The sequence below is a fragment of the Vanacampus margaritifer genome, chromosome 2, assembly GCF_051991255.1.
Source record: "Vanacampus margaritifer isolate UIUO_Vmar chromosome 2, RoL_Vmar_1.0, whole genome shotgun sequence".
Lineage (NCBI taxonomy): Eukaryota > Metazoa > Chordata > Actinopteri > Syngnathiformes > Syngnathidae > Vanacampus > Vanacampus margaritifer.
Genome location: NC_135433.1, coordinates 33,046,269 through 33,058,619, shown reverse-complemented (window position 1 = coordinate 33,058,619; position 12,351 = coordinate 33,046,269). Strand labels below are relative to the sequence as shown.

At 40.5% G+C, this 12,351-nt stretch overlaps 1 protein-coding gene across 1 annotated transcript; it reads right to left on the bottom strand.

Moving 5' to 3' along the window:
- Positions 1–3,116: 3,116 nt before the first annotated feature.
- On the bottom strand, positions 3,117–5,472 carry LOC144044247 (transcription factor HES-1-like). Its single transcript, XM_077558534.1, has 4 exons — positions 5,274–5,472; positions 5,094–5,189; positions 4,922–5,009; positions 3,117–3,980 (listed from the first exon to the last, which is right to left on the bottom strand). The coding sequence occupies exons 1-4, from the start codon at positions 5,358–5,360 to the stop codon at positions 3,550–3,552; spliced, it is 702 nt and encodes a 233-aa protein (XP_077414660.1). The 5' UTR covers positions 5,361–5,472; the 3' UTR covers positions 3,117–3,549.
- Between the last annotated feature and the right edge of the window lie 6,879 nt (positions 5,473–12,351).

The window sequence follows — 12,351 nt, the reverse complement described above, 5'->3', positions numbered from 1 at the left end:
GATGGCAGGAAGAGTGTTCACAACCAACGTTTTTTTCAGTAGAATGGATCTAGCTGCTAATGGAAAATTACCACCTCACGGTTAACATGTAAAATTTATATGTCAGCATACAACTATTAGCAGGAGTACCCTGGGTTTCTGCGGGCTCTAAAAAAGTCTTAAAGTGTCTAAAATTCAAAAACTTAAATTTTAGGCCTTAAATGTCTTGATAAAAAAAAAAAGAAAGTTTTTTATAATATTTTCATCCCAGGTCTAAAATTGTATTTACCCAAGTCCATTTTGAGAAAAGGAACAACATGCGTGCGCTGTCTGCACTTTTTGACAGACAGGCAAAAATGCCATATGTGGACAGTTGCATGCACTGTTGTGTCGCAACTCGTCACAATAAAGATGTTCTCACAGTTGGAAAATATATGTAGTTTTATTTTGTAGGTGCCGCAGGAAGTGTTAATTTAATCTTCATGTCGTGTGAGCGGGGACAAGCACTGAAACTTAAGTTGCCGGTGTCCAAAGCTAAATTGTAAAAAAGTGTTGGTATATATCAAAACGCCTGAAAATTACTCACTTTTTGGCGAAATACACCGTTTAGAAACCAAAATATGTGACCTACGTGAATCGTGGAGAATCGATGAGAAAGTGGGACCGTATGGTGACGCTACCTTAAACTATCAAGTAATAAATAACTATTACTCAATTTCATGAACACAAACCATGGCAAAAGGAGTAAACAGACTCACCGCATCGCCACCACTATGTCCGTGTCGGTGTCACATGACCAATATAGCAAAATCTGATTGGTTAGATGTTGGATGACTTAGACTGGGATTGATTGCTTCTCCTTAAGTACCCGAACGTTGCACTGAATTTTTTATCACGTTGAAATTTTACGCCAAATTTTTATCACGTTGAATTTTCGCACATAATTTTTTTCACACTGTATTTTTTTCATGTAGAATTTTTTTTCCACTTGAATTTCTGTAAAAAATAAAATAAAATACATGTTGAAATTCGATGCATTACAAATTCAAGGCGGTAAAAATTCAATGTTACAAATTCAAAGTCTGATGGCACAGATTTACTTCCATAGCCTGCCAAGTTGATTTTTTTTTCTCAATGGGCTAGCTGCTAGGCAGTCATGATTTACCTCCATTAACTCCTGGTGAATGTAATCAATAAAGTGTAATACCACACACCCAAAAGTCTTGGTCTTATCTCTGTCTCACAGTGGCCGGGCTCCGATTACCTTTTTTTCTTTTTCTTTTTCTCTCCTGGAGAGCTCAGTATTGTTCATTTGGTAATTTTACCGATTTGACATGTCATCATCATTGCTCTCCTTTTTTTTTTATATATATATTTTATTTTATTATTATTTTTTTTTTTATATTTTTGTATGTGGGTGATTATGTGTATGTGCGTGTGTGCGTGCATGCGTGCGAGTAAATGTGTATTCATTAGTTCACCTAAAACCTATTGAAAAAAAAATCCCATACCGTTCACCTAAACCGAACAACTTCCAGCCAGAGTCGTGAGGCCGTCAGGAAACCCGAGGAAGGACCAAAGAAAAGAAAGGAAAGTGAAATCCAGCACCGACCAGACACCACCCACCAGGCCACCAACCAGAGTCCTTCACCAACCCCAGAGACATCTAAATTTCAACAAATCAGGGAGTCCTCAAGAGACCAAAGGAGAAACTGAGGAAAGGAAGGAAGGACAGACGAAGCAGAGTGAGATCCACAGACACCAGCCTCCACCGATTCAATGACCTGAGGAAGATTGTGTCTGAGTTTCGATAGATGCTGGTGTGGTGGATCTGGCATGCATGAAAATCTCCACCAAAGAGGGGAGCCGTCGACCCCCGCCAGGACAGAGCAAGCACAACACCTCAGGGCCCCCCAGGCCTCCGATCGGGCTCCGATTTCCACCACCCCGGTCTGCCAACGCAATGTTGTAGAGGCGTGTCAACCACGACAGCCCCACAACATCCAGAGCCTTTAGGAACTCTGGAAAACACTATTTTCACCGAGGAGATTTCCAACTACCTCAGTGACTTCGACCCCAGAGATAGGACAGCCCACCTCAGACTCTGCTTCCTCAAACAAAGGCATGTCAGTGGAATGTCACACACACACACACACACACACACACACACACGCACACACACACACACACACGCACACACACACACACACACACACACACACACACGCACGCAAATAATATCGACCACTAGGTAGTGCACCAACACAATTTACAAACTCAAAACAATGAACAGACATTAGACACCTATTTGTATTTGATTTATCAAGAATTGCGAGAAAGAAGCTGAATGGAAATTCGCAAAAATGCTCAAAATTCCCCAAAAAGTTTTTACGCTTGGACGGGATGGTTTTTGAAGCGTATCGAAAAAAGGAAAATGCGCATTTTGGCGATGGAAACAGGTTTTGCGGATAAGCGACTACAAGACCGGATGCTACGTCACATGCACGTTTGTAGTCACAATAAATGGCGGATGATAAAGTAAGATGTGTTTGGGGAGACGAAGAAACACAATTATTTTTCTTTTTTCACTTACATGCGGGAAGGTAGCCAACAAGACAATCTACTTGCGTTCAGTCCGTCAAAACCAACATTCCCACCTGGAACTCCCCATGGTCACAAAGTTCTCGCGGCGCATATTCGCAAAAGAAGAGCGGATGGAAACGGACATAAGTCACATGTCCGTTTTGCATTTTCACAAAATTTGCATAACATTTTCAAAACATTTGGATGGAAACCTGACTACTGCCTAGTCAGTTTGATTCTTCTTTCAATTTCCACAACTTTTTATTGGAAAGATTGTTTTGAAATATGAACAGTTGTGACCACCCACAGTGGTCAGAAAGCAAAGTTTTGGCTCTGAGCTCTTTTACTGTTTGGGTATGTTATTAATTTTAAGGTCTTTTTTCACGTCATTTACAAACCTTCGCAAAGTACCACAATGCAGATGAAGTACAGGATGATCAGCACAGCAGTTTAAACAACATAGAAACATTTTATTCATCTTGAAAAATACAGTGCTTCTTGACAACCATGTTAACCTCATTAGGCTAACAAATTGTGCCATAATGAATCGCTGTGCACATTCATGTGTCCATTTCACTTAGCAAGTTTGAAAATTATTCACTACAAATAATGTATCTTTGTTGGCCAGTGACATATTGTGACAGACAGAACACTGAAATATTCTTCCACTAGATGGCGGAATGTACAATTAACCTGGTCTCGCCACCTGTCTTCACACAACAGACTAAAAGCTTTGTACTTAACCGAACTCGGATGTCACACTAAGTAAATTTGTGTGAACACTTTTTGTGACATTTTTGTTTGGTGTTATTCCTTAGCTCAATAAAGTTGGGAAAACAGTGAAATGCATCATATGACAGCAAATCAGTAAACTTTCCTTCAAGGAATAAACAAAAAAAGTTGTAAACATGATCTCTCCAGCACCTTTACAAGAAGTATAAAAAAATCAAGTCAAATCATGTGATAGTCCAGTTTTGCCTTCCTCCCTTACCAGGGTCTCCACACAGAGTCTGAAGTGAGCGCAGGTGCACCGGGAGACATGCAATGGCTGCTTGGTGCACCCAAAGGTGTGAGAGCTGCACTGGGAACAAGAAAGGCAAAATGTCCATCAGGAGTTGGCACCACCTGGTAGCTGCTGTGGAGAGTGACGCTGTCTGCGGAGGGTCGAATCTGTGAGCCGCTTTTGCAAGGAACCTGAGGGGCGGTAATGCCATTTTGTCCGAGCGGGCTGGAGCGAGGCGTGTAGAAATTGACAGCGTTCATTTGGCAGACGCGGGCCGCCAGGTGGCTGAGCAGGCGGGTCCTCGCCTCGGAGTTGACCTCGTCACACGTGGACAGGTAACGGGTGACCTCGCCGACACACTCACTGAAACCGACCCGGTATTTACCCAGGACAGACGGGTCGGTGGTCACGGAGGCTGTGGGAGGGGACAAATAGATAAGATAAATAAATAAATGTAAAATATATATGTGATGCAATCAATAAGATAATGAGCTGGCTAAGCAGTGTAATAGGAGGGTGGAAATGAATCTGCACACAAACGTCCCTTCGTGGCTGACCAGTTTCTTTGGCACCAAAGTATTACAGCCAGAGGTGGGTAGAGTAGGCAAAAATTGTACTCAAGTAAGGATAGCGTTACTTCAAAATAATATTACTTAAGTAAAAGTAAAAAGTAGTCATCACAAAAATCACTCAAGTACAAGTAAAAAAGTATGAAAAGTGAAGCTGAAAAGTATACTCAAGTACTGAGTAACTGCTTGAACATGAAGTCTGATTATATTTTACTTAAAAAAAGAATAATAATGTCATCAGGTAGACAAAAAGACAAAAGTATGTGCAAATGCTGGCATCTTCAAATCATAAAATAAAAAATAACATTTTGAGCTTGTTGTGTTCTAACTTCTGCCAAGGTGCCAAAGCAGAGCCGTTCAAAAGACTCGATTTGTTCGTGAACGTCACATCACTAGTGAAATGCTCCCACACAGTCAGTCAAGCGGAGCGCTTACCTGAAAATACGCTAAATCTAACGTATGAATGGAGCGGCGGGTATTGACTCTAATGAAGCCAAATAGAGCGGAGTAAGAGTAGCGTTATTTCTTCACACATCTACTTAAGTGAAAGTAAAAAGTATTGTGTGGTAAAACTACTCTTAAAAGTACTTTTTTTCCTCCAAAATGTTACTCAAGGAAATGTAACGGAGTAAATCAATCAATTTCTTAACAAAAGTGGCTAACTCAAATGTATCAAAACAATTTTCACTTCTTATTGTCTAAAAAAAAGACTGGCAGAATTTTACTCTTAAGGCAACACAATCCTGAACGGCTCCTGCAGAGTGAGGTTTCATATCTGTCACTTTACCTGTCATCTGAAATCGTTGCATGTTCCTGAGGTGCTTCACGGTCATCTCAAGGATATCTGCCTTTTCCAGTTTGGAGTGTCTGGAGCTCTAAACACATTTTTAGAGTCATCATTTTCAAACGGCCACGTGAACACTGGTAGATATTGCATCCTGAGTGTGTCTTCTTCTTACATCTTTCCTGAGTGCGTCCAAGATGAGAGTCTTTAGGTGGCCCAGACTCTCGTTGATTCGCGCCCGTCTCCGCTTTTCCATAATAGGTTTGGAAGACTTGAAAGTCACACACAATTCGTTTTTAATATGAAATAAATAAATAAAACGGTCTCTGAAAAGCAAAGGGACAATATAATTTACCTTTCTGCCCGTCGTCTGACTGCGTGTATTTTCCGCAGTGGAGTTGTCACTCGGCGCGGATGAAGTTTCCAAAGTACCGGCCGGCATCTTCACACGTACTCCTTCCACTTGAGGAGAGTGAGAGAGAGAGAGAAAAAAGAAGCGAAAATCGGGTCCCGCCTTCCCCTGGCAAAGCTCCGAGCAGTTTGACTATGACAAACGTCCGTCGCTGGCCAAAGTGTCACTACGTCAACAAGAGCCACTGGGTCTATTTATAGAAGCGGAGGGCTCGCACGCGAGTGGCTCGTGCGCCAGCTCACTCCAGAGGACCAATGAGAGCCCGTTGCACAACACTCAATTTAGTTACACTAAACTACTAGTCAACTGCCAGTTTTGTGTAATGGGACTTTTTTTAAATAGATATATAATTCGCATAATAAGGGTAAACAGTGTTACAAACATAAACAGTGTTCACCAAAATTAAACGAATGTTTACGAATCACTATCTGGAAAAGTCTCCCATGCTGAAAGTCACATTTTTAAGATATTGCTGCTGCTAAGCCTCGGCAGTAAAGACAATCAAGAAATAAATACAGTACTTTCATGGCAATCCAATGTCATGGTAAAAAAGACAGCTTTGTTGAGAGCTCATTGACGGAGCAAACGGTGGTGGCCCACTGAAATACACTTCTTGCATAGGCTAATACTAAAGACAAAAGTGAATCATAGTAAACAGCTTTCACAGAGTTTCACAATTTGCATGTGTTGACCTTCAAACTCTGCAGATGCAAGTGCATACATTAACTATTCATTAAACATTCATATCAAACAGTAATAATGCTAAAGACACGGACGGAATTGTTCTGACACACTCACAACTTCATGCATACCTAAGAAACATCACCACCTATTTTTGCTGTCTGCCATTTTGTAAATGCAAAATGGCTGCCACATCCTGGCACTTCAGCCCACAGATTCGCTGGTGTATTGCAACAACATAATGAGGCTCTCTCTCTCTCTCTCTCTCTCTCTCTCTCTCTCTCTCTCTCTCAACTTGAGTGACATAGAAGGACCACTTGGCATGTCTTTAACGGTATTTGTTCAAATTAGATGAAAATGACACATAAAGTACGCAAAAGTACCACTTGAGTAGAAATGCAAGTATTTCAATATATATATATTTTTTACAAGATTGTGAATTTTACTGTCGACTTCAGATTGGCAATCTCCCTGAGCAAATATACAGCAGTGTTTAATTTATATATTTGATCAATTACACTCATATTCAATTCCACATCATAATAATAACAATTTACCAATACAATGACATCAGTATTGATCTTCTTTGGACAGCCTATTCACATTTCCTGGCTTACATTTCTCAGCCAACAGACAAATGTTGTGAAGGTTCATGGCACACAAGTGTGTGTGTGAAAGACATTTTTCCTCAGTAGACACGAGGTCTGGAGTGTGTCAGAAGATGAAGTCTTCACCACAACTTGAGGTACCCACTGACCCATGGTAATTCATGCTCTGATCTGAGACTGAAAAATAGGCCGTGTTTATGTTAACCAGGTAGAGCTCTGGAAAAAAATGTTCTTTATAAAGCTCATGAGATTTTTTTTGATACCATTATAAGTTCTTGAATCTCGTTCTGTTTGATTTTGTTCCATTGAAATCTTATAGTCAGTGCACTTTTCCACTGATAAAGTCATTCTGTCTGGCGCTGAGTGACTTCAAACACTGTGTGAACCCCCCAGAGGTGAAATGACCCCTAAAGCCAGGCCAGTGTTTGCATTCGCTCGGTGAGATCAAGAAAGCGGCGTCAAGCACCGCCACCTTCTCGTTCATTTTCACTTCACGTCAGGCAATCACATTAGATCAAGTCATACCTGGGCTTAAATGCCTGCAAACAATTTGAAGTGATCCCCTCATTCGTTGCTGCGGTTCTGTTTCAGACAATAGGAGAAATGAACAAAAACAAACAAAAATTGATTTATAATTTAAGCCATTTTGTGTGACACTTTATTTATAACTCTCTGTTATAACTAGTTTTTTTTTGTTATAACTAGGTAACAGATTGTTAGTAAACTGTTAATTAATGCATCATTAATGACGTGATGTTTGTAACAGTTTGTTAAGGATTTAAATGATGCTAATATATCATTCATAAACTGTTAGGTAATAAGTTATAGTTCATGATTTGTAACTATACCTAATAAACGAGTAATAGACCCTAAACAAGCTATTACTAAATTACTAGTGAGTCATTAACTGTTAGTAAATAAGTCATTAGTTAACAGTTTACTTATGATCTATTACCTAGTTATAACATAGTTACTATAAAGTGTTACCGCATTTTTCCCAGGATCGGACTCAATACCGATCCAGCGGATCATATCGGATCCTTATCAATTAGAATTGGCCTTTAAACCAAGTGAGACCAAGTTGACACACCAGATTGCCTCAGCGGGAAGTGGAATGGCAATACAGACAGACGAGAGAGACGGAGGAGATGGACAGAAGAATCTTGTGCGATGAAGATATTGAGATGATGATGAGGAAGCACATTGTGTCAACTCCGCCATCTTGACCTGGCAATGCTGAAATCTGGTGACAAGGAGAACACCAAGTCAACTGGTGGAACCATTTCCTGCAGCCTCAGTATACTTAATAGAATGCCTCGTAAGACAATGTCGGCAACAAGTATGGTCAATTAAATTGCGCGCACTAACGAGCATCTTGCCAGTTGCCGTATGTGTCTAATCCCCGTTCACCTGGGCTATAAACGACATCCTCCACTATCACCTCCGCCCACTCACAAGCATGTTGGCAGGCAAATGGCGGTCCTCGTCATCAAATAGAGCGAGGGACCCCTTTTAACTACTGGCGTAAAAACATCCCCGGTCAGGAGGGGAGGGAAGAGACAGAGGGATCACTTAAACATCTCATCCAGCGCCCCGCTCGCTACTTCTCCCTTTGAATTCCCTTGAAATGGGCAAGGGGGGCCCGGCACGGCCCGGCCCGGCCCACCCATAGCAACTCTCAGAGCTGGATCTACCCGCCTTTTGTCCCCCTCCCAAGCAGCAGTTTCTGCTCCAGAAGCCTTAGACAAGGCCTCCATTAATTGCGGATCTGTATGGAATACACAGGGGACAATGGGCCCAACAGAGTGTCCAGCCCCCAGACAAGACTGGAAACAAGTGGTACAGGAATCCGGCAGAATGGAATCATCCTGGCTGATGTCACTGAATACATTTACCTACCTCAGAGCGCATTCACTCCATGCTTTGTTTTATTTGGACAAAAAAGAAGAAGAAGAAGAAGCAGGGGAGGGTCGCCGTATCAATGAGAAAGCGCCATCAGTGGGGGATCAGGGATGGGAAATAACTGATTGTCATGGAAACCGGTTCAATCCAAAATATGGTCGAGTTTAGTGGAGGTAGGGATCTAAAAAAACAACAAAAATGGTGACGTTTACTTTTTGGGGGTATTCGGGTCTGCTTATACGGCAATAAAGAGTGCATTAGAGAGTGGGGAGGATTAGAAGACTCATCCGTGCTCATGTTTGTCAACATCAAACCGGGCAGTTTCCAGTGAACTTATTCCAAGTACACCAGAGCGATTCCTTTCCTCATCGCAGCCCAACCTGCCATCTGCCAACTAACCGAACCTCGGAGACGAGTGGCAATGAGTCTTATTGAGCTCTTTGAAAGGAGATCCTACTCATCAAATTAAGAAAACACTTTTTTTCCAGAGTCAAAGAGAGGCCTCGCATTTAATTTTTAAAAACCCAGACATGAAAGTATTCCTCCACCACATTCAGGGGTTGGCAACTCTTTAAAGGACTAGTTATCATGTAGATGATATGCATTTCACTCAAGTGTATTTACATGTTAATATGTTGAGGGATATCGTGTTGAAAAGGTGCCGGGGGAGGTTGATTAAATGTGCTTTTCTGTCTTTGCAGCATGGGAATGAAGGGGTTTTGTTGTGACGAGGTTGAAACACATTCCTGTACGTCCATGGACGCTCGCTCGCAATAGGGTAACCTATGAACCTGATATCCCTCCTGCTAAATACACCATGTGGACTGCAGTTCAACGCTTTGGCGACTTGTTTGATTTGAGCAACTCACAATTTGCTTATTTTGTGTTTATTTAGGCTGATTAAACTTTGGTCGGGCTTTGTTTTTGTTTGGTAAAAATAAATCACAATAGCCGAAGACAAAACACGACTGTATTCTATACTCACTAGCTTTCATGTTTGTAACATGCTTTTGCTTAGTTGCACAACATTGTTTTTGCACTTTCAACTAATTTTGTGCAAATATGTTTTGTCAGATATTATTAGTGTATTTGGGGGGGGGGGGGGCAGCAAACCATTTGCATCCCCCCAAAAAAATAACAGTAAAATATATTTTTTGAGTAAAATGTCCTCCTACATATTGACGTGATTGGATGTTTACGAAATCCAATCATAAAATTAGTTTAAACTGCCTCGAAAAGTGGATAAGAACCATTTATTTCTGTCCCTAAGATTAGACTTAACCATGAAATATATTAATTTAGAAACATTTTTTATTTTATTTACATTTTTGTGTGTTTTACACCTTATCCCAAGCATTCCACATCCTAAAAAAAAATAAAAATAAAAATAATAGTGTCCGTGGGGTTTTTACTCACTCTGAGAAATGTCGAATATTCCACGAGTCGCATGGTCCGCAGGAAGTTGCATCATTCAGATCCTCTGCAGGCCACAGGAAGGCTAAAGGAAGTTTGCGCATTCATTTTTCTGTTTAGTTAGAGGGTGTTAAAATCATGGTCAGTCCTCCTACCAAATGTTTTAAAATGGTTATTTCTTTATTTTTTGTCAATGTAATGTGCTTCCGGTCAACATGCTAATAGCATGAATGCCACGTGGCTACATTTCATGTATTTGCTAATTCTATACTCAAGAGTCACACCTGTTACTTTCAATTGTGTTACTCGAATGAGGAGATTCGGTACATAAAATGATGACTAGGGGTGTTAAAAAAATCGATTCGGCAATATATCGCGATATTACAGCACACAATTCTCGAATCGATTCGATATGCGGACGAATCGATTTTTAAACATAATTTTTTTATGGGAATATTCAACAAAACGTTTTATTAGGGTTCACACATTAAGCATGGAAGAATGTTATATTAACGGAACATTAAGCCTTAATATTTTGTTTCAGTGCTGTTCAAACATGATACAGATTACAACAGATTGTTTGTTAAATAAAGTGGCTCACAGTTCTAAGCCTAAATGTAATACAAATGAAATAAATTTTCGTACGTAATCTTAGTGTACATGTTTAGGGATGAGTATTTTCTAAATTTGAGTAAAAAAAATAAATCGCAATAATCAATATATAGATTTGTATTGGGATTAATCGGTATCGAATTGAATCGTGAACTATGAATCATGATACAAATCGAATCACCAGGCAATTCACACCCCTAATGATGACATAAACAAAAATAAAGTTCCCGGACATTTTTTGAGCAGTTCAATATAAGAACTTTAAGTTTATTTTAAGAGCGATACAACCAGCAACTGGCACCAATTCCTTCTAAAATCAAAACAACTGATTGTGTCGGCTGCATTTTCTTGTGTTGACATTTTCTTTTCAGTTGATCCACATTGCATTGCCTCTTTTCTAGTCTGGCAAGAATAACCCCCTCTCAAGGAAGGACCCTCGGTTAACCGGCATGCCGTGCTTATCCTTCGCCACGCTTTTCGGCCACGTCCACGAGTGTGTTTGCAAACGGATTTATGAAAGTGAAGATGGCTCATTCTTGCCCGTCAAGATGGCTCACAAGACCAGCGTTTTGGCCACTTAGGCACTGAATGCAGCCCAGGGGGATGCCCTTTCAGCACTGGAGGACCTCTGGCTGAGTCCCCTTCACACGGGAGATCAGACTCACTTGGGAAAAAGTCCCTGCTTTTAACAGCAGAGCGTCGGCGGCCTCCTTGTCACCGGGCTTCCCTTCTTCACCTGCCGGCTTAGCGCTCATCACTTATGCACATAATCCCTGGTTAGCGCATGTGATCCACAAGCACCAGGACTGGGCCCCTGGCTCCGGAGCTCACATGCTTGCTGGGTGGCTCTTGGGTAGTCATGGTAACACTCATCTTCTCATGACAGTCAGACTTCGTGGCTCTAAATCCCTCTGGGGTTTTGTTTGTCTTTTTCTGTATGTAGCTTTCTGTCGACTAAATCCCTCCTCTGTTTGTGTTGCTCGATATGTGGCTGTTTCCCAACATTTACGGCACCAAGGCACATATTTGGCAATAGAGAAATGTCGTGGCACGCTGCCAAACAAAAGCGTCACAAAATGTATACAAGTAATCGCTATTTAAAAATATAAACATATTATGCTCATTCAGAGTGAAATCTGAATTACAGTGAACCCCCGCAATGTTGTGGTTTATCTATTACAGATTTTTGAGCAATCATTTTTTATGGGTATTTACAAATCCAAATTTAGACTTGCACACCTTCAGTGGAGCACCGCCTGGTGCCACAAGATGCTGGGAAGCGCAGCTCTTTTAACTCATTCACTGCCATTGACGGTTATAGACGTAAAAAAAATCATTCGAATTATTTCTATTAGTTTAACATTTTTTTCTACTTTTGTTAACAATAATATGAAAACCTAGATTTTTTTTATTGTACATTTAGAACAGATATAAAATGTGTGATTAATTGTGAGTTAACTATTGAAGTCATGCGATTAATTATGAGTAAAAATCTTAATAGCCTGACGCCCCTATCTTTTAACAATCATCTCGTCAGGTGATTTAAATTTGTAATTGTAATTAATGACATGACTTCACTAGTTAACTCACGATTAATTACAAATTTGATATCCGTTCTAAATGTACATTTTCATACTCTTGTTAACAAAAGTGGAAAAAATGTTAAACTAATAGAAATAGTTCAAATTAATTTTTGACGTTTATAGCCGTCAATGGCAGTGAATGAGATAAGAAGCAATAAGAGGCAGAGAACAACTAAGCTCCAGTAGGGAAGATCGGGTTAAGTAGTGCAAATTTTTACTTAA